This window comes from Diabrotica undecimpunctata, chromosome 8 (assembly GCF_040954645.1).
Source record: "Diabrotica undecimpunctata isolate CICGRU chromosome 8, icDiaUnde3, whole genome shotgun sequence".
Lineage (NCBI taxonomy): Eukaryota > Metazoa > Arthropoda > Insecta > Coleoptera > Chrysomelidae > Diabrotica > Diabrotica undecimpunctata.
Genome location: NC_092810.1, coordinates 142,451,041 through 142,474,639, shown reverse-complemented (window position 1 = coordinate 142,474,639; position 23,599 = coordinate 142,451,041). Strand labels below are relative to the sequence as shown.

General features: G+C 31.8%; 1 protein-coding gene across 1 annotated transcript in view; it reads right to left on the bottom strand.

The window, feature by feature from the left end:
• Dcr-2 (Endoribonuclease Dcr-2) overlaps window positions 1-23,599 on the bottom strand; it is a 67,501-nt gene that overhangs the window by 19,422 nt on the left and 24,480 nt on the right. The window contains exons 5-12 of the mRNA XM_072541234.1: window positions 19,250-19,634; window positions 14,996-15,250; window positions 13,691-13,966; window positions 10,627-10,839; window positions 9,015-9,572; window positions 5,989-6,144; window positions 3,624-3,822; window positions 1,226-1,519 (exon numbers count right to left, since the gene is read on the bottom strand). Of these exons, the coding sequence (XP_072397335.1) occupies window positions 1,226-1,519; window positions 3,624-3,822; window positions 5,989-6,144; window positions 9,015-9,572; window positions 10,627-10,839; window positions 13,691-13,966; window positions 14,996-15,250; window positions 19,250-19,634 (2,336 nt within the window). The remainder of the gene's footprint in view (window positions 1-1,225; window positions 1,520-3,623; window positions 3,823-5,988; window positions 6,145-9,014; window positions 9,573-10,626; window positions 10,840-13,690; window positions 13,967-14,995; window positions 15,251-19,249; window positions 19,635-23,599) is intronic.

Here is a 23,599-nt window from a genome sequence, read left to right as displayed (position 1 = left end):
CGCTGGTATTGAGATCAATAGCCGGCCATATGATTCACATGACCGGTTTTTGCGCCCAAGACTGTGGAAGTTCTAACCTCACATTTTCCTCGTTCGTAAAGTGCAGTGTGTATATCGCTCAGCGAAAATGGCTAGTTTTACTGAGCTTTCTGGTGAAAGTGATCCATACCACGATTCCGTTAATAGTGATGCTGACCCACATTATGTAGTGGAAGAAGAAAGTGGCAACAAAAGAAGCAAAAAGTATGATTTAAACAACGATAACAAAGAAGGCAATTTATAAGTTTTAAAAATATAAAATAATGCTCATATAAAAATGTAATTGCAGATAAGATGATCAAAGCTAGTGGTTCAGGTTGAAATCGGGGATGTATTCCAAAGCATGTAAAGCTGTATCGTGTTTGTGTGCATATATTTACTGACAACTGTGGGGGACAGAAGAAAAATGCTGTTATTATTCATTTCCTTTCAACTTTAGCCAAGAACGGAAGATTTTCAAAAACAAGCACACCATTTACCAGAGCCAGGTCACAGCTTCTTACTGTGTGACCGAGATTTTGCACAAATTGAAAAAAAAAAGAAGAGTAAGAGAGAGATTTTGTATTTACCCGAAGAATGGTATTCATTAATTGAAAGCTGTGGTAAAAATTTCACTGTAGAACGTGTAACACAGGACATGGTGTTTGATTTCAAAACATATCTCGAATAAAGCTATTCGATCTTGAATCCATTAATCTCCTCAACAGCAGTAAAAACAAAGTCATTAATTAATTCTAAAATCCATATTTAACACTGAATAAACAAAATGATCAAGATGATGGAGACCTGAGGTATATTTCTATTCAGTTTTATCATAAAACTGAATAGAAAAGGTTTTTAAATATTTATTAGATATTATTGGACAACTTATAGATTTCCAAAAATTGAAAAATCACGTTCATAGACGTATACCCAGTTTTCAAAATGCAATAAATGAAATAAAAGAGAAGTACAAAAACGTCCATTGTAATATTACCCATTTTCTAATTCTTATAAGCCACGTAAGCTTGGCTCACATGTTTTGGTTTATTTCCTATAATACGAATAATGACAATGTGCAAAGACCTACTGTACATATTTATGTTTATCATATTTATATTTTAATACCGAAATAAGTTTAAAAAGGAGTAAATTCTGTAAAAAACATAAAACAAATAAGATTATTTTAAACTGCTTTAAAACTTACCCAAAAACTGCTCATAGTGTTCTACATCTAAAACTGTTGCGTTGAGATCCCTTTCAACATCAAGAGGTTCTTCGATATCTTTCCACGGATATTGGGATTCTATGATTTTATTTGTGAATTCTTTGTTTATTTTTGATACGGAATTTAAAGGAAAAGCCTGGATAGCATCTACTTGATCAATGTCCATAGGCGTATCTTCATGATAAGGTATTTCTTCTACATACGGTTTATAGTCTAAAAGGTACTCATCCAATTGAAGAGGCTTCCTATTAGTATGAATAATTGAACCCATTCCTGAAAAGCAAAAGAAAAAAGTAAATTATTTGATTATTCAATACATTGATGGATAATAATCTTAAATTAAAGGTTACGCCTGATAAGTACAGCATATTTTTTTATTTTTACACAAGATATCCAAAAACTTGTTTTTTTTTTATAGGAGTTCAACGAGATAAATAAACATTGACAATTCAAAAGAAAAACAAACGAACATAAACGTCGCCGTCGGTGCCACACCAGCCAACATTTTTCTAAACATTTTGAAACACGGATGTCTATACAGCCTGGGTAATAATCTATCACCAGTATGGACCTTACGTGAGATGGAGTGAGAAACACCTGTTTAAGAGGGATGTATATTAGGTCCACCCTTTATATCGTCGAAAATGCATTAGTGGAAATAATAAATTCAACAGAAGAGGGCAAGTTCAACGTTTCCAAACTTATTGATTTTATTTGACTTGTTGTCTTTTTAGCACTTGAACAATGTTCGTAATATAATCAAATTTGGACGAATTGATTTAAATGGCAACTTACTGTTTTTGATTTCTACTTCGGAAATCGTTTTATATAAATAAAATTTATTAATGTTTCGTATTTTAAGTACGATTTCCGAATTGGAAATCTAAACATCAAAATAAGCTTATTTTAAAGTCACATTGTGCTTTATTCCCAATAAAAATAATAAACTGCATTATGACGCCACAATAAAAAAAGCTTCATACAAAATTATTTGGCAACGTCGCGTCGTCAAAGTAACGACAGTTTGATCTTAATACTGTGGTAGAGATAGTGCAAGCACTCCTGACCACGGCGCAGTAGACGAAATTTGGTTTAGTCCCCACTTCCATGCGAAACGCATTGTATTATGCACTGTATTACTGTGTAATTCCACTTACAATAGAACCTTTCTGCCTTAACGTGAATTTGACTCCGCCTTCGCGCAGCTCCATGGCCAGGAGTGTTTGAACTACAATCTTTAACGAGCAGAACAGAACTAGTTTGGTATGCCATGCATATTGCATGGGTTCGTGGGTTGGTCTTTCATAAAGCATAATAATTAAGGACAGTACTAATAAAGCATTAAGAAGGAGTAGGTGTATTATATTAAATTTAAACTGGACGAAAAATTACGTCTTTTAATTAAAAATATTTGGTATTTTCCAAATAATATCTTTGAAACAATATTTTCGTTTAGATTTTTTGGAGGTAGTAGGTGAAAATAAAAATTAGTTCTATAAAAATGAAACAAAAAAAGATAAAATTAGTATAAAAGTATAAAATTTGTTCTATAAAAATGAAATCAAATAAAAAATAATTCCAAAACTACTGTTTAAGTTGGATTATCTTTTCCTTCAGTTCCTCCAAGTTGGTGGCTCGCTCGAACTCATACCTGTACAATTTCGTTTTTAACATCTAGCAAACTTAAGATTTTCCTCGGACTGACCAGTAAGCAGTTTTGATCATTCACTAAGACCAAGATATATTACGAATAGTTTTAAGTTCACGTGCATAAACTATGAAGAAAAATAGGTAGGTAGATTAGGTTAGCTCAGAATAAAGCTACTACAGAATGAATCATTCGATCAGTCGATTCGAACTGCATATATTAAGAAATTTTAATTTCAGCAGCAACATTACGGCTAAGTAAATATGACGAAAATTTGAATTTTTTGGAAAAATTTATGTATATTCCCCATTTTTTAAACGAAAATGTGTTCAAATAGAATATATTTTCATGTTTTGTATTTTTAAATTCGTATTTTCCTAATATTTCATCCACCCCTTGTTTATAAATATACATTTATTGAAAAAAAAATAATTGAATTATATTTTTCAGTTTAGTGTATTCTTTAATAGTTTTTTTTCTTTGGTTTATAATTCGGTTTCAATTTCGGTGAAAAATTAATTTGGCTTGAAATAAATAAGGACAGAATACTTCGAGAAGTTTTGAGACAGACAACACATAAGGCTGTAGTTTATAGTACAAGAAAGTTGTGAGCATGTTGTTATAAGCTAGTTTTAGAAATGAATAAAATTTCGTGGATTTTGTTCATTTGCAAGTGCATTTAATAAATACATTTTAGCTTTATGTAAAAAAGGAAAGCATATACTTTACCTGTTTCTTCAACGATTCTGCATCTCAGTTGCTCTAATTGCAGCATAAACGAAATTCTACTCAGAATCGTCGGCAAGAAGTTGGACTGAATCCACAGAGGGGCGGGATATTCCTGTCTCACCACTAATTCAGGAGGTAAATATTCTTCTAATTCCGTATGTTCATCATATTTTCTTTTTCCTTTAGAAGCACCTTTTGGCTGTAAAATAATACGTATTGCTGATTAATTGGAAAGTAAAATTAGGTAATAATCGAATCACTGTGAAGCAAAACAGGTCAATACCTACAAATTTTTTATAACTGTATCGGTTTTGCCAAAAACATCAACAAACAGTTTTGGCAAAGAGAGGTGCCAAACGCGTACACATAGTGGCAAATGAACATGCACAGAATGATACAATAGTATCCTGTGGTAATGCTATGGGTGCCGCTATGCCTCCTGCCTTTATTTAAAGGCATACGACTTAAACCAGGATGGTCAGATTCATTACCTCCTGGTAGAATTGTAATGATGACACCTCAAGGCAGCATGACAATTGAGACTTTTAAAGATTGGTTGCGTCATTTTGCGAAGTACAGATCAGCTGGCAACTGTCTATTAATTTTTGATGGTGCTTCTTCTCATCTCAATTATTCTATTGTTCAACAACACAACACATAAGCTCCATTTCCTTCGAGCACTTCTGGGAAAATGAGGTTTTAAAATACTGGACTCAAAAACAAATATCGCTCAATAACGAAGTAACGTTTCGGAACCATTTTCTTCATAGTATGGGATAAGTCACATAACATCAAATCGGGATTTTCGGCAACAGGCATCTATTATGTAAAATCCAGATGCAGTACAGTAACTGATGACCCTATTGGATCCATTATCTGAGAATGATCCATTTCGAGTACATTTTTCTCAAAGGCAGTCACCTTCTCCAAGTAAGTCGAAGGTTGGAAAAATTAAAAAGCGCTCTGCTGTAGAGTCATCGATAGTGACTCTGAGTCAGTGATTCTGATGATATAAAGTTAAGTGAGATGGAAACATCCAGATGAAGAAAAACATGACACTTCATTTTAAGATATGCTAACCAGTCCAGATATGACACAAAAATAAGTGGACTAACAAAAGAAGACACTGTTCAATCATATATTTGTTCCTCTTGTTCTTAAATCCTTACTTATTATTATTTTTCAGCAAATATATCATTTTGAAGTATAATGTTCAATTGTTAGACCGTATTGCATTCGAAATATTAGGTTGGCGTTATTGCCAACAAGGGTTGGAAATATCGCCAAAAATGACTTTTTCTTTAAATTGTCAAGTAAAAAGTGTAAAAATACACAAGTTATTATTTTAGTAGTTTCTACGTAATTTCAAGTAGTTCAGTGACTAGCTCATCATTGAATTGAATAGTTCAAGTGGTGACATCTTTTTTAATATGATCCACTATCCAATAAAAAAATTCTAAACTTTAGCTTCAAATGTAAAAATTAAAAAACAGTGACGCTCTTTTTTTTAAGAGCTACTGTTTTCTTTCTTCCTTTTGATGACTTGTGTCTTAACTTTCTTGCGTTTCTCATCTCTATGAATGACCCGTCCATAATCTACCAGGACTGCGCAATATTACCATCGAGTCACACTATTTTATTTTACTATGTATACCAACAAACAGGTACGAACTATCGACTTTCGATTTTTTAAAACACTCCAGACTCCTGCTAGCACGACTCTGTACATACTGATTTATAACAATTACCAACTTATATTGACAAGTAGAGATGACTATTACAGATAACTTGGCAACTGACGACTCTTTTGGTTGCATTATTTTTATAGGTGGCCAACTACTTCATTAACCTCAAAAATTAGTTAGACTACTCCCAATTTATTATTTTTTTAATTTCAAATAACTTGCTTGACAACTATATTTTTCTTTGAGGGTATGATAGTTATTAAGGTCACAACAACTGCTCTATTAGGAAAATTGGGTGAGGATATAAAACGACAGTTTTATAGTCTTTAAATGTCAACTTTTTGGTTGCAACAGCTTTTTAAGATGAGGCAAGTAAGCTAGATGAATCCATATAGAGATCATCAAGAATATCAAAAATTCCAGCTGAAAATCTTCACACGGGAAAAACAGCAATGAATGGGCTATCAAAAGCTTGAAGTTCTACAAATTCTCTGGAAAGGATGGTATCTTTCCAGACATACTAAAGCAGGGCATTTTAAAATAATTTTTAACCTTGAATGAAATCCTCCAGCACACCTTAACAGCTCCACTGATAGTTAAATATGAGTATATATTGATAAATTATTACCTAATAATGCCAAAAAATATATTTTTTATTGCATTAAGACGGTGAAATGTACCTTAATAAAAATCCTATTTTTGGTTAATCCTCTAACCTTTAGTAATGGAAGATCAGGGTTTAAAAGAGTAATATTATGTTTCGTCCTAAAATATTCTGCAAAACTGCTGAAGCTCTCATTTGGAAATGGTGATTTAGCAGACTTATTAAAGCATACCTAAAAAAAATATTGTATAAATATTTGTCACAGTGCAATTATCTTATTTTAAATATTTTTTTCTACAATCACTTAATAAAGAAGGCTTTTGTTGCTTATGATATATTAACTCTCAAAAACTACATTTCTCTTTATATGCTTTGTGCGGTTTGTCTGACCCTAAATTGATTATCAATACAAAAAATGGAGTTACCACGTCATTAATTTTGATTAACACTTTAAACCTAATGTGTATTAAATCAAATCACTAATATCCAATGTTTGAAGATCTATGCTCATCAGTTAAGCGCGCTAACTGTGCATTTATGTGGACGTTTCAGTAGACTTGGGCTGTGGCGACTACATTTCAAGTTCAGTTCGAAATTTGGGGAAATAATTTGGCAACGGTGGTACATAATATCAATGACCTCGACAAGTCTATGTTTTGTTTGAATCGACAGTAGTTACCTACTTATTGCAGTCTGAATAGTAGTTATCGTGCCCTTATCTCAATAGTTATGTCAAACAGAAAAAATAAAGTGCTTTCAGCAAGGGAACTCGAAATAATAACTGAAAATTTAAGTGAATTTGAATTTGAAGACGATGATGATTCTATCAATGATCAATGATATTCGGAGAGTTCAGATAATTCTGATCAACAAATATATAAAAAACGAAAACTTTCGGATCGTAAAACATCAAAATATTATGGGGTATGTCAGATACTACATATTTTTCTTGTGACTGTTTTGTAAAATACACCAATTTTTAGGTTAACGTAAATCAAATTAGAAATTTGGGCTGTGGGATTTCAAATTTGGAATCTGAAGAAATAAGTAGGTAATCAAAATGTGAAAGGACTTGATTCTACAAGTTCAGAGGTATGCTGACTTTGAAGTTAAAAAAAAATTAAAATGAAACTTTGAACTTTTTTAGGTCAGTGGAAAGGCAGATTTGGATTCTGAAGAAGTCATTAACCAAATTACGCAATCGACAAGAAATTTAGAGACACGTGTTGTATGGGCTGATGTTGGTAATTTGAATGCTTTTCCGCATCAGCAAAATAGTTCTCCAACTTTGAATGTTATACATCGTCAAGATGGTAGTCCACTTTCATTTTATAAACTTCTACTGGCGGAAGATATACTTGATCTTTTGATAACCGAAACCAATATTTACGCCGAACAACGAATTACTAATGGTATCATCAATCAATCAGTAACACGAAATTATTTTCTAACTAATTGAACTGATACAAATAAGGAAGAAGTTATAACATTCTTTGGCATACTCATACGGATGGGCCTAAATCCAAAACCAAGACTAAGAGACTGTTGGAGTACAAAATTTGTTCATAAATGTTCCATTTATCAAAGTACACAGATGTCAAGAAACAGATTTGAGGCACTCTTGGCTTCTCTTCATTTTTCAAATAATGAACTATGTCCCGAAAATAACCGCCTTTTTAAGTTAAGTACATTAGTAGATATGTAATAAAATTTTTCAAACCGTTTATACTTCAGGGGAGTACGTTTGCATCGACAAGTCAATGGTTCCATTTCGAGGAAGATCATTTTTACAGTATATACCGGGCAAATGACACAAATACGGGATAAAAATATTTAAGTTCTGTGGACAAGGAGGCTATAAATACAACATAAAAATCTACGCTGGAAAGCAAAGTAGATCAATTGATCAGCCTGTTTCCAGCCAAGTTGTAATGGAATTGATACAACCTCTTAAAAGTGGTAGAACATTAGTAACGGACCACTACTACACAGGCGTTAGTTTAGCCCATTTACTCAACGATAATAATATTTGATAGGGACGCTGCGAAAACATAGAAAATATAATCCAACTTGAAAAAAAAAACTATCAAAAGTGGTCATGATAACTCTTGAAAGCAACACAAAAGTTATTGTTGGTAAATGGGTTGGTAAACGAGAAGTTTGTCCAGAAATGATTACGGTACAGACACGGACAGGTACCAAAAGGAAATCAAATACAATAGTGGAATATAATTCCGTTAAGTCTTATATCGATATTTCGGATCAGAGATCAGCTTACAGTAATCCTGTCCGCAGATCAATCAAATGGTATCGTAAAGTAGGTATTGAAATCTTACCAGTAACGATGTTGTAAACGCACCAATGCTTTTTAATGCAACTTTGAACACTAAAATGGACATAATGATGTTAAGGGAAACACTTTTGTTGCAGAAATATGCCTAAAACATGAACACGCAACAGTCCGAGAGATCTCAGATAAACTCGAAGAATACGACAAACGAGGGCGTTGTGTTGTATGTTAGAGCCACTTTTCTGAGAGGTACGGAAGAGCTCATGCAACCAAGAATTCTAAGCAGTGTAATACCAGGTGTACAGGTTGTCTTGAGAAAAAGTTTGTGTTCAAATTGTTTATTTAAGATACATAATGTTACCCTAAACTAGTTGTTTGCTGCATTTAAACATTAATGTATAATATTTTTAATAAAAACCTGTGTATCAATTTTAATACACCTAGGCTATTTGGTATGTAATCGATATTTTCGTGCCTTGTAAACCTTGTGTATCGAATTTGAACACAGCCTAAATATCCCTTAAAATAATAAAATATGCCAATATTTTAAATCACTAGTATATAGTATAACATTTTCAGCTGCAACAACAAAAAAATATCTCGGGCTGAGTGGATAATTTTTTGAAGTAGGCCCTGGAACTCAAAGTGTTAGAGATCATAAACTTGATCTTATTCACATTTATACTCAGACCCATTTTTCTTCCTGCTTCGCTGAAACAGTTCAGTAGATGCTCGAGGTCCAACAAATTACACTCATCAAAAATATTATTGATTGCCCACATACGATTCTTTTATATCTAGAAAATACTTACTTCCGTTACAATATATGTAGGCGTGTCCCGTCTGTACCAGGGATTGACGATTTTTTTCAGGTAAGCCTCTTGTGTTACTGACAAATTCAACTTTTGTTCTTCGCTTAATTCATTAACAAATTGAGCAGAAACTCTGCTTCTCAAAACGTCCCAATCTATATCATCGTTTTCTTTGTTTACAGGAACTAACAGCATCATTTCTGCATTATCACTAGTATCAAAAATTAAAAATCTTGGTAAAATTTCTAAAACGCTATCAAAAACGTTGAAGTGAAATGTTTTAATATCATTCAAGTCTGCGTGGGTAATATTCAGTGATCGGTGATTTACTTTTAAAGAAACTTCTATTGTACCCGAAGTAAGGTAAATCGGGAAGTCACAAATGGTCGGTAACGGTGACGTAGTAATAATTCCATAGGTTAAAGAAGATGTATACATATCATAAACGGTGGATTGATTAATGTCCGAATTATGTCTGCTAAATAGTGGATCTAACTGGAGATAATGTAGATAGACCTTAGAAGAAGGTCGTATTTGTTCTTTAAGTGTATTCGGAACCTAAAATAAATACAAAAAATTAATTAATTCGCATAAATTAGTGCAATAATGCTAAAAAATATAAAGCTATAAAGTGATTTACATAACTGTTATAATGCAACTCTCGTATAATATATATTGTGTGTAACGATTTGCATTGCCTCGATACCGTCAGCGCTTCGTAATCAGGCATCCCGACCAGAAGATCCATCGATGTGCGCTAGAGGAGATGAAAGGCCTTCGACAGTATAAAAGAGCAGCCGCCGCAAGAAGAAAGCATAGTTCTGTCGGAGTATTGATCTGACAACATCTCCACTTGCCCTTGGGTATTGACTGAAGGCCAACCGATTCTGCTGGAGTGTTGACCTAGTGGCAGTTCCTTACCCGGTCTTAGAGTAATGATCTGAGACATAACTATTCTTTCCTATGTCCAAGTATCCAATTATTAAAAACGGCAACAGCGCTGCGATACCCACTGGATGTAATCGTAGGCGGACTATTTTACATAGGTTTTTACATAGATTTTACATAGGTCAAACCAATGGAATAATGCAAAATAGTATCTACGAACATTCCATTTCCGTCCGAAATTTCGATTTCGCCTTAATCCTAGTCCAGCATTATCTCCATACAGGCCACAAAATTGATATTAAACTATATGAAAACCAACTAATTAATACCTCTATCCGTTTCTTTTGTCGCAAGAATTATCCGAAAAGTCATAGAGATCTAAAAATGCTCGAATTGTTTTCATAAAAGGATTTCTTTTATATGAATTTTATATGATCTTTATAATCCCAACAGGTTCACACCATAGCTCCATCTATTCAGTCAATACTGACCGATTTTCTCTATAATATGGGGTCGTAGTCGGACCTCATTTAAGTCAGTGTTGCCACATTTACCATTTACATATAATACCTATGCCCAATTGAAAAATTAATGCACATTAGATATGATAAAGCAAGTAAATTATTGCCCAGAATACTAGAATCCATGTTACCGATATAATTTTAAATCAAAATTTGTTTTAAGAAATTTTGAAAATACTAATTGTATTAAAAAAAGATCTTACCATCTTTTTATGTAATCTTCGCGTTTTTAAATTTGCATTTGTTCTACTTTCTTTATCCGGGTAATGGGAAAACAGAAAACTCACGTCTTCTTCTTTTACAGTCTTCTTTACGGGTAACAAATGATCATCCAATTCTCCCACTTGATGAAGTAAAACGCAGCATTTGAATGCAGCTGCTCTCTTAGCTAGTTTTATGTTTGACATAAATTGCCCCTAAAAAAATTATTGTACATTTTATAAACTATGAGGATGAATGTAAAAAATGTATGAAATGTATATACTTTAGTATTATTTAATTTAATCAATATTTTAATTACACATTTATTGATAATTATCGTTAATACTCCCGAATTCGATATGTGTAATATAGTAAGGAAACAACCGCTTTTTGTTGATTGTGTCAACACAGGCAAATCGGATATGGCTCGCCTATAAGGGAGGAATCTACGTAGAAAACGAATATGCACGGAGATAAGCTAGGGTGGTAATTAGAATCCCACTCGCCAAGACTCCTGCGGTTCTAGCACAACAATATACTATTTATATGTTGAAAAAATTGCAAGAGGAATTTGAAATTACGATAACTTTTTCAAATGAAGTCAATGGAATAATTGAAATACATTTTTGTACGATAAATTATAATTCCCTACAATAAATTGTCTTTGTATGTAGGAGAAGAAAGAAATTAAGTACACTCAGATGCAAAAAGAACCCAACGGAGAAAATTTTGGTAGAATTAAAAGTATTTCAATTATTTTATTTTTATCCCCATTTCGATGATTTTTTTAGCACAATGTGTAAAAATTTATAAATTTTAATTTAGTATAGTTAGTTTTTTAATAAAATTTTATATTTGACTTATTATGCGGGGTTAATCGAAAGGTGATTTTTTATCCTAATTGGAAACATCCTGTGGAATAATTCCGTTAGCGGATTTACGTAAATCCTTGTTTTTCGGTTGCAACCATGTCTTCTAAGAATTATGTTTTTTGTTTCACGTAAAAATAGGGATTGGTTCATTTTTTGGAGCGAAATGCCTTTACCACACACAATTTACAACTTTTCCTATTATGACCATTTTCTTTTGTATTAATTTGTAATACGACGATGGGGCTTTGGTGACTGATATCGAAGGAATATTATATCGACATCCCAGAAGCACTGTATTTAAATAATGATTAAAAGCAACGACATGACCTTGGTTTTAATGAACAATGACAGCAATAACAAAGAAAAACTACTAAAAAATAACTTGATACTTTGTATTGCCACCCCCTAGCCTCTATAACTGCCTGTACACGTCGGCTCATTATGAGGTTGTGAATAGAATCTTGCTGGATGTTTTGCCATTCCTCTTCTAGATCCAAGGGAAGTTGGTTAATTGGGGCTGGTGCGACTTCGCGACCTCTAATATTTCTACCAAATATGTCCCAAACGTGCTCTATTGGGTTCAGATCTAGCGAACACGCTGGCCGTATATATATTGAGAAAAGAATACTACGTGATTCGCTAAAATTTCCTCATTATACCGGTGTGCAGTCAACGAACCCTCAATAAATACCAATTCAGTGTGCGCCTCTCGGGATATTCCTGCCCCCCTAACATCACCGAACTCCCCCCCCCCCTCACCATGGCTAACGTGGTGACTGAAAGCACACTCCACAAATTTCGACGCCAGACTCGTTCTCTCCCATCTGATGAGTGAAGACAGTATCTCGACTCATCCGTAAAAAGAACATTACTCAATTATCCTAAATTCCAATGTAAATGTTCCCTCGAATCTCTTGAAGCTGATTTCTTGTATAAAACAATCATCTAAAGCGGTAGTTTTGCGCTTCCTGTCACTTCCCGCTTTACGTTTGTTTGTTATAGTTCGTATAAAACGTTCCACTACCCTTTGGATGGTAGAGCGATGAGTGTGTAGTACTCTAACCCCATATTCATAATGTCGCCCATCTTCAACCAGAGCAACGGCTTTCGCACAATCTTCGACACTAAGAACCATGATCAATCATAGGTAAACAAAATGTAAGTGTCAATATGACATAATGATAACAGTCACCAAAGCCACCTCGTCGAATTACAAAATAACTCCAAAATAATCATAATTTAAAAAGTCCTAAATTGTGGGCGGAAAATTCATTTGGCTCGAAAAAATGAACCAAGGCATATTTTGACATGAAACAAAAAACCATGCTTAGGAGACATGGTTGCAACCATGGTTGAAAAATAAGGTTTTACGAAAATTCGTAAACGGAATTATTCCACAAGATGTTTAAAAATTAGGATAATAAAACCAGGTTTTAATTAACCCCGTACAATAAGTAAAATCTAAAATTTTATTAAAAAACTGATTACACCAAATTAAAATTTATAAATATATACACAGTGTTCTAGAAAAATCATCAAAAAATAAAAAAAATTGAAATACTTTGAATTTGACCAAAATTTTCCCCGTTGTGTTTTTTTTGCATCTGAGTATAGATTATGTATGTATAAAATAAATAAAAGCAAAACAATTGACCGAAAATTTGTTCATACACTTAAATAGAAAAGGGAATAGTTGGAAATAGTTTAAAATGCATTTCTAAATGGAGATATTAATTACCACAAAAAGAATTTATGATTATGACACACCATCATCCATTGGTATACCTATTTGGGACGACAAACCCTTCAAGCAAATTAACCAAATTCAAATTGAAGCTGGAGGAATACAACTTTACAATTAGATAAGTGAAAGGAGTTAAAAATGTTACGGCAGATTGAAATCACATCAGAAGAACTAAAATGACTAAATAAATAACAAAAAGAAGTATATTGGTGTCAACAAGAAAACATACTAAAAAACAAAAAGTGATACACAATTCGAAGGATTATGTCCTTTCGAAGTGTCATATTTTGTTTAATTCATTATCCCGTACCTGCAGGTAAAAGTCTTGAATAAAAGTATGAATTTATTTTTTTTAACTGTCGACAAAAAATATTTACTATTTAAAAAATTATAAGCATAATTTTCATAAACAAAAATGAAATTTTAACATAAGCAATATGTCATAAATACCTGAATTTCATCCAGAATCTTAGAACCAGTGGGTAGCAGGATAACAACAGCGGTTTTCCCCAAATGATCTTTCTTATACCACTCGGGAGCGGCCTCACTGTACATATCGGAAGAAAGGCTTGTGCAATACTGACATAGCAAAGATATTGCTGATAACATCGTAACGCAAGCACCACCTGGTTTAACGTAATACGGAGGAATTTCATCTTCGTTGTACAATGCTTGGAGAGCTTCTTCTGAAATATCTTCTCTCTCGGAATTCTTCCCGATCAAATACTACAAATAACACACGTATTATAACTACCTTATACGATTAGTTCCTAAAGTAAAGAAACGCTCCATTAGCTTAATAATGGACTATTTTCGGAGGTAAAGCTCGAACATATCGGTTTTTAGTCTTGCACTTTCGTGTACACTATGTTATATATTTGTAATCAGGAAATGCAGGGCTACTCAAAACTATAAAAAAAATACAGGGTGTCCCATTTTATTGGGCACTCTCTGTATACAAAATTTGGTCTGTTGCTACATTGTTGGTCGGTACAGATAAAATAATACAAATTTTGGCAATTTTCTAGAGAATGGTTTGCTAGGGCTGTTGTGTTTAATCTTTTGGTTTGTACACTCTTTGTGTGCAATAACCCTTCTATGCAGGAATTGGTGTGTTTGCCCAATATATGTTGAATGCCTACTGTTGAAAGACTATTTAAATTCACTAAAATTTTCTATATCGTAAAAAGTACATATGTACAAAAAAAAAATCAAAATCCATTAGCAAGGCACAAATAGTATAGAAAATTTTAATACATAGTTTAAAGCTCATGAATAGGTAGATTTATAAGTTTACTCTTCACGCATTCCGAATACTCTTCATTTGAGTACTTTATGTAACAAATACTTGAATTTGAACCTCATTTTTGAATATCCACAGGCAATCTCGTTAAAGTGCAAAATTTTTGACATTTTGTGTACCCACTGTTTGCATCTTTAAATAAATAAATTGAATAACTTTTAAACTAATTGATGACTAAATGTGAAATTATTTAATTATTTTGAAAGTTTGTAAGCACCACAAGACTCAAATTTTTGTAGTTGACAATTTCAAAGTTGTAGCTTGATTTTTGTCGGACAAATAAATAATTAATTATTTTGCCTGATTTTGCAGTTTTCGGAGCAACCAAATAATTTTACAACTTTTAGAATACGTCATTTTGAAGCTTTTTTAAATGTTTTAAAAAGTCAAGTTTTGGAAGTTTAGTTCAAATAATAGTTGGTAAGTATCAGAAATAAATTTAATTAACTTACCTGACTTAACATGTCTTCGATTTCTTTATAGCTATTTATTCTTCTATTGAAGCTGTTGAAATTATCATAATCAACCATTACATAGTAAAAACTTTCTTTGTGTCTAGCTCTTCCTTTTGATTGAACGTAGGACCTGTAATCCATCGGGCAGTCATATTTTATAACTAGACTACATTTGGGCACATCTACACCCTCTTCCAAAACGTTAGATGATACCAAAACATTGATTTCTTTGTTTGTGAAATCGTTTAAAATCTGTAACATAAAATATTACTTTTTTAACTTTTTTCTCATGTAATTAATGAAAAGACAAAAACATTGAGGATTATATATATGTTAAAGATAACATATTAACTATAGGATTAATTCGAGACCTTCTCCCACTACTAAACCGCTATCAACAGCTGGATGATGAAGACTTATCCAGTGATGGCACTCGCCAAGCTGGAGAAATATAGGTATGTGTTATCATCCCAGATAGTCCAGATGTATCTATTCCAAAACACATTCATTTGGGTAAATCGTATGTGATCCTTATTTTTCTTTAATCCCTTCGAAATATCAGACACTTCAAAAGTTTCGCTAAAATTTTATTAAATAATTTGTGAAAAAAATTTAAATAAAGTCATTTTTTTTTCTCCTCTTCGTTGCAATATCTCGGCAGCTATGCATTTTAGAAAAATTTTGTGAGGACAAAAAGTTTTGAAATTAAATTCTACAAGATCGAAAAAATAATGATAATTATTTTTTCAATTTGCAATCCAAAAATTAGTAAAAACTATTAAAAAAAAGTGTCAAAAATCAATTTTTTTTCAATAATCTTTTTCAGCTATTTAAAAGCCACATAGAACATTTAAAATTTAACCAGAATATTTTTATTGTAAAAAACACTACACAAAATTTTAGTAGAATCGATTAAGCCGGACACACAGTAAATTGGGAAAGTAGCTAGTAAGTACAAAACACATTTATTTACTAGTAATTGGCATACTAGTAGCTCGCTTGCCTGTACTGGCAAGGCGAAAAAGCAGGGTAGTTTTTTTACACATGCCAGTGCTAGTAAACAATCGAGTGGTTTTCATCTGAAACAAAAGTACTTGTTTTGTAATTAAAGTTTTTAAGTTTCCAACAAAAAAAGGGGATCCATGGAAGGTATTCTGAATTAGTTAAACAAGCAAATATTGCTGATGACCATGGATATTGTTAGAAATTTAATAATGAATCAGAAGCGGAACTCAAAAAAGAGAAAAATTTGGGATTTTGGTGTGTAAGCACTGTCAGGGGCTATTTTATTTTTATATAAAGATAATTTAGAATTCCAAAGACACACATGCTATACTCGGTTCGCTATTCCCAGTCCGACTGTTTAGTGAATTTAGTAATTATTTTTTTGCGAAGTTACTTTTTGACAGACTATAAGTGACTGGAAATTATTATACAACCAAGCACCCATACTCATGGCCAATATTAATAGTAAACAAACTAAATAGTAAATAAAATAGAACTTTGCGAATTACCGACAATCAATATTTATTTATCGGCACCATATAATAAATAGTTACTACCCATATATACTACCCAAAGTTTGATGGGTTCAGTATACACTTTCACTATTTAGAATAATTCTTCTTTTTTTAAAGAAAGAAGTCTGCAATAGTAGGATACTTGAGCTATTAATACTGAGAAGTGGGAATTGTTGTGTTGTAGGTTTCCGACAATGAATCTGTCAAAATATGCCCGAGCTAAGCGAATGGAGTATAGCTACTGGCATGTCCGTATCGTAACACTCCACACGCATGCGCCTTGCATCCAACAGCATGCTACTAGCAAGAAAAATCAAATTCTTTGCGATTAGCTAGCATGCCAGTTAATGTACACACTTGCCAGCTTGAGGACAGTAGCTTGTGCTTGCTAGGTACTGGTATGCTATTGTGCTGGTAACAGGCATGTGTATCTCCGGCTTTAAGTAGTTTTCGCGAAATAATTTTACAATCTAAATTTTTGATAAAAAGTAAATAATTATGCAGAGCTAATAAAAAAAACTTTTAAACACTTGAAAATTGTTTTACGTATAAAAGGGCATTCAAGCTTTCAAATAACATTGAATCATTGAAATCCGTTAAATAGGAGAGCCTAGGAAAATTTACAAATGTACGGTTTTTATTCTAATAAACAAATAGAATAACTTTTTCTATTTTAAATTAAAACATTTTTCTCTAAACTTATATCGAAAGTTCAGTAAAAGACGCGCATTAAAAAAAAAACATTAAGATTGGTCAAATAGTTCCGATGTTATGATCGATCAAATTTGGCCGGCATTTACATTTATAGTAGGTTTACGGACTGTTTTTTAAACAAATACAATTGTTGTGCCAAGTACTTTTTACAAATTGATATAAATGTTCATCTTTTTTCTTTTGTGTAACCTGATTAAAATGTTTATTTAAAATTTTAAAAATACAGAAAAATGGACGAGGGGCACTGGTGGTGCTCGGAAGAGCAATTTCAGCCGTCTCAAAGCTGAATAGTGCTTAAAAAATTCAATTATATCAGCTTCTAGTGGACCAATTTTGATAATTTTTTTTAAACTGAGGCCCCGTGAGTTAAAACTTTCTAATATGTTACTTTTATCAAATATTATAATTTATATCTACTAAATAGTTGGCACAACAAAGATATTTCTTTAAAGCCAGGTTCCTCCAAACAATTTTCAAAAAATCGAAAAATTGTCTTTTTCAAAAATTGTTAGAAAATACTCTTAGGAATAGTATAGAATTAGTCGGAAAGGCACGCGCGACGTTGAGTAGGTAAAGAAGAGGGAAGAGCGGAGCACTCCAAGCGGTTATCCGGCCATTCATGCGGACCGGGTGACGGCAGCTGTTTACTTTATTGGGCTTTTCTGGAAACCACGTTTTTTCAACTAGATCACTCGTATTTCGAAACTATTGCACTTTTTATGATAACGGCATTTTACTCTTTAGATGACTCTCTATGGTCGGTAGTATAACCAAAAATATTCATTGTTATTTAAAAAAGTTATAAACAATTAAAAGTGCAAAAAAGGTTCGAAAAATTCAAAAGTCCGCCATTTTTTTTTTCGTCGAAAATGTTTCATTGTAGCAGCGACCATAGCCAATTCGATACAGAATATGAAAACATTTTGTTTTTTTTTTTCGGATGATTCGTTTCCAAGAAATGATGACACCCATACACCCACAACAAATGTTGAAAAAAAGTAAAAAAAAATTAGTAGTTTGATGTATATTATTTTACCTGTAAAAACCAGACCTCAAAGCAAAGAATATCGACGCATATAGAAAAGTCTTTCACTGTCATTTATTAGCGTTGGCAAAGGTTATACACAAAACAATCAGAAGTTGATTATGATTTTAGTTCCTTATTTGTACCACTAGGGAGCGGCCATGTCAACGCTATTACTGCTTCTAAAATAAGAAAGAGTTGAGCATCAAATGCAACTTTAGATATTTTATATGTAGATACCACGTATTTTGAAATTTTTTTAAAATGTTTCGTAAATTTTTGGACAGGAAAACAGTATAATAAAAAGTTATGTGACGGTTTTTCGTTGTGTTGGAACAAACCTATTTTTAATTCAAAGTTATAAAATTTTATTTACATTTAATAAAAAAAATACTTTGAGTATAAAAATACTTTTAAGTTTAAAAATTAAAACTTATTTACAATAACAACAATGTTATTGGTGAACAATTTAATATATTAAAAATAAAGATTTTATTGTGTAAAAAACAAAAAAAAGATAGTAGCGTCTATATTCTTTGCTCAAACGTTCGTAATATTGTTTTAAATGGTGATCAACTTTGATAAATCATAAAAAATTCATTTAAAAATTGTTTTGTTGGCTCTGCATAATTTTGAAAATTAATAACTTTTTTTCAAAAATTTTAATTGCAAAACTATTTTGCGAAATCTACTTGATCGAGTGTGCTGAAATTTTGTGTAGCGTTTTTCTCTATTCAATAGATAAACTTTTGAAGGTTTTAATACCCCAAAAAAAAATTATTGAAAAAACATTGATTTTGCCCTTTTTTAATGGTTTTTGGTAATGTTACAATAATAATTGTTTTTTGAATTTGGAATAAATTCGACCTTGTAAGAAATTTGATTGCAAACTTTTTTTATCTAAAATGCATACTTATTTGCTTAAAAAAAATCTTTCCGTTATACCCGTTAAGTAGAGATATTAGACAAAAATTTAGAAGATATTTAACTCACTTGTTTGTTTTTTTTATGTAAGTATAATAATTCCCTAGTATCATTATAAGGATTACTATTATGTCCTACTATAAAATTGGATTTGATGTAATTATATTGGTGATCATTTCGACTTAACGCTTGCAAAATGTGAAATAAAATTTGTGCGGTAGATCTTCTCTGTGTAAATACTATGCAACATAATTCATCGGTTCCCTTTATTTTTTGGGACTGATTAAATATATTAATCAGTTGTTTGATTTGATCTGAAGAAAACTGATAAATCTGCTCCCTTTCTGATAATCCCTTCATCCGTTTCTGCAACTTTAGAGATATAAATCCAAGCATGGTCTGCACAGAATCAAAGATCATGGAGAGCCTCATGTCGTCACAATGTTTCTTCAACCTAAAATTAAAAACGTAAACATAAACACAAACTAAATATTAACTAACTTTTACAAAAATTCATGGATCTTTTATAAATATATTATATCTTTATATATTATAAATATGTCTTTTATATATATATATATATATATATATATATATATATATATACATCCCACTATCGTTTTAAGCTCTTTTCACGTTGCAGTCATTTAGCATCACCAAGAAATGCTATCATTTTCTATTTATAAGTCGTGTATGTTCGTTTAGTGCACCTTTGTAGGCATGGCACCGTTGTCGGTTTTTCAATAATCCGATTTTTTTATAAATTAAATTTTTTACATCAAACCATCATTTTAACATTGGGAGGTAAAATTACTGTATTTGGTATCATTTTAAAGCCAATAGATGTTGCCAGTGTTAATACTTAAATAATATTTGAAAACATAAAAATATCGATCGGTTTTGGGTCAAGTTCAAATGCAGACATTGAAACTACCTGCCGACCGGCTGGGGTCAACCAACTAGTTTTTTTATATCAATGTTCAGTTGTTATATTTATTCAATTTAGATATTTTTTCCCAGAGAGTTGTGTAGAGGAATATTTTACATATTTCCAAGCTGTTTAATCGTAGCTATCAGTGAATAGTTTAAGATAAATATTAGATTTTTATGGGATTAGGTCAAAAATATTGGTTGTGATTGAGATGAGAATCACATTTTTAATTATTTAATGTTTAACATTTTGATTTCAATTCAGGAAATCGTTCTCAAAAAACGTTTTTTGTACAAAATGTGTATACACATTTTTACATAATTTGTACAATAAACAAGGTTAAATATTGGAAATCGTATCGTTAAATATTCGTTAATTAAAAATGTAATTTTGAAAAAGACGTACAGTTAATTTTGTTTTGTTTTCTTAAACAATCTTAAAAGGCAAAATAAAAAATTTTGCTTATAAAACGTTTTGTATACATTCTAAAGAAAAATAATTTAAATAAAAGTTGTAGACCATAAAAAGTTTTCTATGTAGAGAAATACCAAATTTAAATACATAAATAATTGAGATAATTCCAAAAAACCATAAACTCTAAGATATTATATGTTTGTAGTAATTTATAAATGTTAATAACTTTGTTTTGTGACTAACGACAGATAATATAGCTACTTGAAATCATGGCAATTGATGAGTTATTAAAGTGTGCTAAATATCAAGCAGATCAAAAAATATTTTACAATTTATTCAATTTGTTTATCACAGAAAGCAATTATTTAAACAACTGTACTTGTCCAAACTCGTATGACTATAAGTATTTTGTAACTTGCAATCGATTATTTGCGCTTTCAGTTTTAGGGTATATTAAAAAAACTTTTAACATATTATTAAATTTTTTATTAAAAACCAGTTTGAATAGGGGACTTTTTAGTTTTTAGACCACTTAACGTTTTTTTAGTTTCTTTGACAAGTGAGGATTAGGTTATTTCTTCATATGGGCTATGAACAATTGTCTAGTCAAGTCAACACTATTATAGTTACCTATACTTTTCCAGTAGTCATGCAGACGGTTCATTTTAATTGTCCCCATATGGAACTTAAGCTCGAGAAAAGTCTTAAATTCTGTTTGTGTTGTCTCTTTCCAAAACGCAATCCTCGATTTTTCTGAACGACTTTGTGCAAGTATTTTGTCAGTCACTTCCACCATTCATTTAATCCACATCGTCCTCGCCCGATGCTTCTAACAATGATTGTAATTCAGCAGTGGTCAATCTACGTTTATGTTCACATCTACCTTTTTTAGATGTCGAAGGCATATTATTTACATCCATTTCTTTATAAATACTATAACTCACTTTTACGGAGGTAATTAACAATAAAAACGTTCTACTGGAAACTATCAACTTACGACTTCCAATACTATAAGGCCACTTGAGCCACAATACGTTTTTACTCAATAATAGTTCCTGTATAAGTAAAATTGTTTTTTAATGTGCTTCATTGAAGCACACTAGATATATTTCAGTTTTGCCATCACATTCTTCAGAGTATGTTTTAACTTTTTTAACTTTTCTATCGGCCTTTCTACTAGTCATGCTTCTTCTTAAAACTTTGTAACATCTTGTACACTTTCTTCTCTTTGTATTATCTACATCGCTTTGCCTTAGATGGTATTTTTGGGTGTAACTGGTCATGAGGGTTACAACATTTCTTTATTTGTAAACGCCTTCGCGAACTCCAGTCTGAACTCAAGGATAGGTTGTCGCTTTTTTTACGTTTTCTATTATTTAGCAACTAAGCATTGACTACTGCGGTATTAAATATTAATTCCATTGCCACTTTCCGGTACCACTTCAGAATTTTGCGTATTGGGCTTTGGTAAGAAGCCACTTGATCACTAAAATCAACACTCTTTTTCACCAAGTTATAATCGAGAATAATTTGTGGTTTTAGTACTTGTGTATAATTTTTCTTTTTATTTGATTAAACCAAGATACAACTATTATGTTTAAATGTTGCAAGGATTAAAACTGGTCTTTTGTCGACCCATTTTATCACTCGTAAAATCAATAATGGGGTTAAATTTCATCGAGAGTAACTGGTTGCAACTTTTTTAATCGAGATTTTATTTTTACATGTTTTTAGAGTAAAACATCTGTACATGAATAATTCGTTTCTTGAACAATGATTTCAATTCATCGACCAATATTCTAAAATAAGGTGTTATTACGTCGTCCAGAATATTATAAACTGGTTCTCTTTCATAAAGCATTGGAAATATGGTTTACACTCTATATTTAGAAAAATCTTTTACTGCAACTCTTGTTCGACCTAAACTAAATTAATACACAAAACAAATTAATCTATTTTTTTTATAGAAATGCAGATTCCTGTCGGATTTTTATCAGTGCGGCATGAGTCACTGGTGTCTCGTATATCCGGACCTCTTATCGCATTACAAACATAATTCGTAATTAGCAGTGCGGTACAAGATACATTTATGTCGTATAATCTGAAAGCCGTAATAAGACCATAAGACCGTATGTTATAAATTAATATATTCCTAAAAGAATTATCTTGAAACATGAAATAAATACACTAAAAAAGTGCAATATTAAGTGTTATTTAAAAAATGGTATGTCATTCACGACGGGCGTACAGTTAAAAACAAAAGTTTTCAGTGTTCTATTGCTTGATTATTATCATCTGGTATTCTGAAAATGTTGACATTTTTTCCTGGTCTGATCTTCCTCAACTAACGTCATCTTTCTTAATTTGTGGGTTGTGTTGTTCAGGTCTCTTTAAGTGTTTTTGTTGGTATCCATACTGAATGATCTTCTTTAGACAATGTACTAATGTAGTGTTCAAATGTGGCATTGCGTGCGTCATGTAGCGCTGATCTTAATTGTCTGATTAGTCGATTTTTGTGTTCGTCATTAAGATTTCGGCTTCTTGGTCACCTAACTCTTGCTCTTAATTTTTCGACTATTAGTTGTATAATATAATTCGGAGTGTTACTTGTGTTTTCTTGATTTGGAATTGTTAATCGTGTAGCTCCATATGAAATAGTAAAAGATGAAAACGGCAGCATATTCATGCATAAAAAAAGGTAACGCGATAAAGATATCTGAAACAACTGTTTTATGTTATAAGAGATGAAATAGTCCGAAATTGCCAGGTGAACAGGGTACTATAAAGAGGAAGTAGAATTAGCTATGAAACAGCTTAAATGGGGAAAAGAAGTAAGCTTAGTCCAAATACCAGCAGGAATCATTCAACTGGGGAAAAAATTAAACGGATAACAATATTCACTCCATTTACAGAAAAGGGGGTGACCCGCAAAAATTTTAAGAACTTCTTTAATAGCCTCCAGTCAACAGTTTCCTAATCATGTTTAAAAAACGTACGGAATGCACTGTATATACTAACCCAAACCGTCAACAAACTTGTTGTTGCAGTTATGTATTACGATCAACTTAAAGGTT